Source organism: Austrofundulus limnaeus, unplaced genomic scaffold (genome assembly GCF_001266775.1).
Source record: "Austrofundulus limnaeus strain Quisiro unplaced genomic scaffold, Austrofundulus_limnaeus-1.0 Scaffold666, whole genome shotgun sequence".
Lineage (NCBI taxonomy): Eukaryota > Metazoa > Chordata > Actinopteri > Cyprinodontiformes > Rivulidae > Austrofundulus > Austrofundulus limnaeus.
The window spans coordinates 115,000-116,501 of record NW_013953068.1 but is presented as its reverse complement, the minus strand read 5'-3'; the positions used below and the strand labels follow the sequence as shown (position 1 = coordinate 116,501).

The 1,502-nt window shown below is 40.6% G+C and overlaps 1 protein-coding gene across 2 annotated transcripts in view; it reads left to right on the top strand.

Annotated features, from left to right (window-relative positions):
• Positions 1 to 1,502, top strand: part of gpr137 (G protein-coupled receptor 137) — a 28,907-nt gene that overhangs the window by 11,869 nt on the left and 15,536 nt on the right. Inside the window, exons 3-6 of one of the 2 annotated variants that reach the window (XM_014027629.1) lie at positions 468 to 517; positions 640 to 731; positions 810 to 880; positions 1,037 to 1,186. In XM_014027629.1, coding sequence (XP_013883083.1) covers positions 468 to 517; positions 640 to 731; positions 810 to 880; positions 1,037 to 1,186 — 363 coding nt within the window. Of the gene's footprint in view, positions 1 to 467; positions 518 to 639; positions 881 to 1,036; positions 1,187 to 1,502 lie in introns of both variants that reach the window. The other variant, XM_014027628.1, reaches the window with a different exon arrangement.

Here is a 1,502-nt window from a genome sequence, read left to right as displayed (position 1 = left end):
ATCTTTGTGAAGAAAAACCGTCCACCATTAAACAGAGGTGGAGGCCTTCGTGTCCAGTTTTCCTCCTCCTACAAAGCTGTTATTGTAAGTATGACTCCACCCCCTGTGAGCAAAAGGTGTCAATCAGGGCCCCAACGATGGTCAGGTGAAAGGCCACATGACTTTATATAAACAATGGAGCCAGTCAAGGCACTAACGACCTATAGTGTGGCTGATGGCCCTCTTTTGCATATGACTAACCTGTTTGTCCACCATGTGGAGGCAGTGCTTATAAGGCTGAGTTCACATGAAACTCATCAGACTTAAGAAGTCTCTTGGAGGAGAGACGAAATGTTTCACTAAAGAAGAACCCGTCCAGACCTACTTATTTTTTCATTTATAAACTCACCACATGGATTACTGAGGTTCATTGGGACATTACTAATGTTATATCTTTGATTATGCCTTATTTCCCTCTTGTGCCACAGGTTTTATTCAAAATCAGAGAGTCTTTCAGCTCAGCAATGCACAGAGGACTGTAAGTTTTACCCTTTACTGAAATAAGTACATTCTTTGGTGCATCATTTTTTTGGTTTAATATGCCGATCGGGATATGAAACAAAAACATGATGTACAAAAAATACCTTGTAAAATCTCCAGATGGGTGGCTCGATGTGCATACAGTGCTTTCAGCGTCATCTTTCTCTGCGTCAATGTGTCATGTGCCGTTCTGGGGGACCGAGATGGCAGCAGTAAGACGGGAAAGTGGACCTGGAAGCTGGTTTTGGTCAGAGTAATTGTCAATGACTTGCTTTTCATCATGAATGCAGTGCTGTTGGCTGCGGTGCTGTTGATCCTGACCCGGCACTCACGCTCTGCCAGCCCCTACATGATCAACAAGGTGAGCTGAGCTTTGCTCTTCAAAAGGATAGTGTGTGAAAAGTGCTAAAAGAAACACAAATTAAAATTCCACTCTGGTAATTGTTCAGGATTAGTCCTAACTAGTTGTTGGTAAAACAAAACAAAACACTGGAGTAATTTTTTTTTCTCTGACCAGGGGACTACAGTGTGCCGAACAGCAGCATTAGGAGCTGCAGTCATCATCTTGTTCACCAGTCGAGCCTGTTATAACCTGGCAGTCCTCGTTCTGTCCAAGAAATACCCAGTAGAGTCATTCAACTATGACTGGTACAATGTCTCTGACCAGGTAAAAAATAAATGACAAATTACACTAACAGCTTTAGGCAATCAGATTTTCTGTGTTTAGTATTTTCATCCCAAATTATAACATCCAACTTCTAAAGGCAGATAAAAATAAATTTTTTTGCTAATAAATTGATCAAATGAACTGCTATTTCTCTCAATAAATAGTGCTGAAGGTTCTGTAATGGCTTGGCTTGACATGACCTGTTAAATAATAACTTACAGCGGGTAAAATAAGTATTGAACACGTCACCATTTTTCTCAGTAAATATATTACTAGAGGTGCTAATGACATGAAATTTTCACCAGATGTCGGTAAC